At 41.6% G+C, this 1,723-nt stretch overlaps 1 protein-coding gene across 1 annotated transcript; it reads left to right on the forward strand.

Annotated features, from left to right (window-relative positions):
* Positions 1-304: 304 nt before the first annotated feature.
* Positions 305-1,060, forward strand: GJB7 (gap junction protein, beta 7, 25kDa; the record flags this gene model as incomplete). The annotated part of the gene is made up of 1 exon (XM_010155580.1): positions 305-1,060. A coding segment is annotated over exon 1 (756 nt), but the record flags the coding sequence as incomplete, so codon positions are not given.
* Positions 1,061-1,723: the final 663 nt, after the last annotated feature.

Consider the following 1,723-nt stretch of genomic DNA (forward strand, 5'->3'; position numbering starts at 1 on the left):
AGAGGCACATTCACTTGCAGAGGACAGTTTAGCAGAATGATTAGGTTTCAGCCTAATCGACAAAACCTACTTTAACAGCAAATAAATTTTGTATAGTAGCCTCAGAGGGTACAAATGATCAGAACTAAGAGCAGCTTGTTGTTGTTTTCCTTTTTAAATGCTTAATCATTTTAAATTGCTTCAGCTACTGATTATATCTCACCTTGAATGAACTTGTAATTTCTCCTCACCCAAGAAAAAGCATCTCTCTGATCTTGTGTTTCTTTGATCCAGCATTTCCTTCCTTCCTTCCTTGACGAGAAAAATGAGCTGGGGATTCCTATGTGATCTACTGAGCGGAGTGAATGAATATTCAACAGGAATTGGAAGGATTTGGGTAACAGTTGTGTTCATATTCCGCTTACTGCTTTACGTTGCAGCCGCAAAAAACACCTGGAAATACAAACATGATGAATTTGAATGCAATATCAGGCAGCCTGGCTGTGAAAATGTCTGCTATGACCATTTTTTTCCTGTCTCTCACATCAGATTTTGGGCTTTGCAATTAATTGTGGTCTCCACCCCTTCGCTCTTGGTTGTTTTTCACGTTGCTTACCGAGAGAACAGAGAGAAACGCCACAAGCAGAAACTTTACCGAGGCCCGGGCGAGACAGATGGTGGGTTGCTGTGCACTTACCTTGTCAGCCTTATTTTAAAAACAGGATTGGAAATAGTTTTCCTTGTTCTGTTTTATAAATTGTACAATGGATTCCATGTACCACGCCTTGTGAAATGTGACATAAGACCATGTCCCAGTACTGTGGACTGCTACATTTCCAAACCCACAGAAAAGACGATTTTCCTCTATTTTCTGGCAGGAACTTCATGCCTGTGCATTGTATTAAATCTAAGTGAACTGAGTTATCTCATTTTCAAATACTCCATAAAATGTTACCTGAGGAAGTGCATCAAGAAACATCAAGGCTCAAAAAGTGATTGCCACGGAACAGAAATCATCGGTCACAAAAGTCCAGCAGCTGCGGGACAGTTCCACAATAGCTCCATGTCCTTGCCTCTGCATGTACATGAACACAAAAAAAGTTCCCTGTGGATTTAAAAGCCAGGTTAGAAACCACCTTCCCGTTCCACAAGCTGTATTTGGTGAATTGCTTTTCCAGTCAGTGCTTCACAGGACTGAAAGGATAGTTGTGTAGGAAGCAGGTATGGAGGAGAATAAATTCAGTCACACTACGTATGGCACGCGTGGCATCATCTGGATCTGTTCGTGTTGAAACAACAGGTGTAGAAGCCTGAAAATTCCATGAAGTTTTAATGTAAACACAGATGCCCATGATAAATCGCGCTGAAACGCTTGCTCAAACGGTTGTGTTTTGAGTATTACGCAGAATTGCTTTGGTACCAGCAAAAAAAAAAGCAAGAGGCTTTTTATACTCAGAGTTGGAAGAACCTGGGATTGATTAAGACACTGAACAGAAAGGGGATATACTGCATCCGTCGTGTGGGTCTGAGAAGCGCTGAAACAGCGATGGGGAAGCACTGACACACAGCAGCTGCTGGTGTCTTGAAGTGAGTCCATTCCACGGGACTACTGTAAAACACCTCAAAAAAAGGAAAAATAAGATAAACACACCTAGTTAAACCCACAGTGATAAAGACAGACCTGGTTATTTAGCTATTTGTGGAGCACTTCCTTCTGGAGGTCTTTGAGCCAGTTTTAGAGTAT

This window comes from Eurypyga helias, unplaced genomic scaffold (assembly GCF_000690775.1).
Source record: "Eurypyga helias isolate BGI_N326 unplaced genomic scaffold, ASM69077v1 scaffold2917, whole genome shotgun sequence".
Classification (NCBI taxonomy): domain Eukaryota; kingdom Metazoa; phylum Chordata; class Aves; order Eurypygiformes; family Eurypygidae; genus Eurypyga; species Eurypyga helias.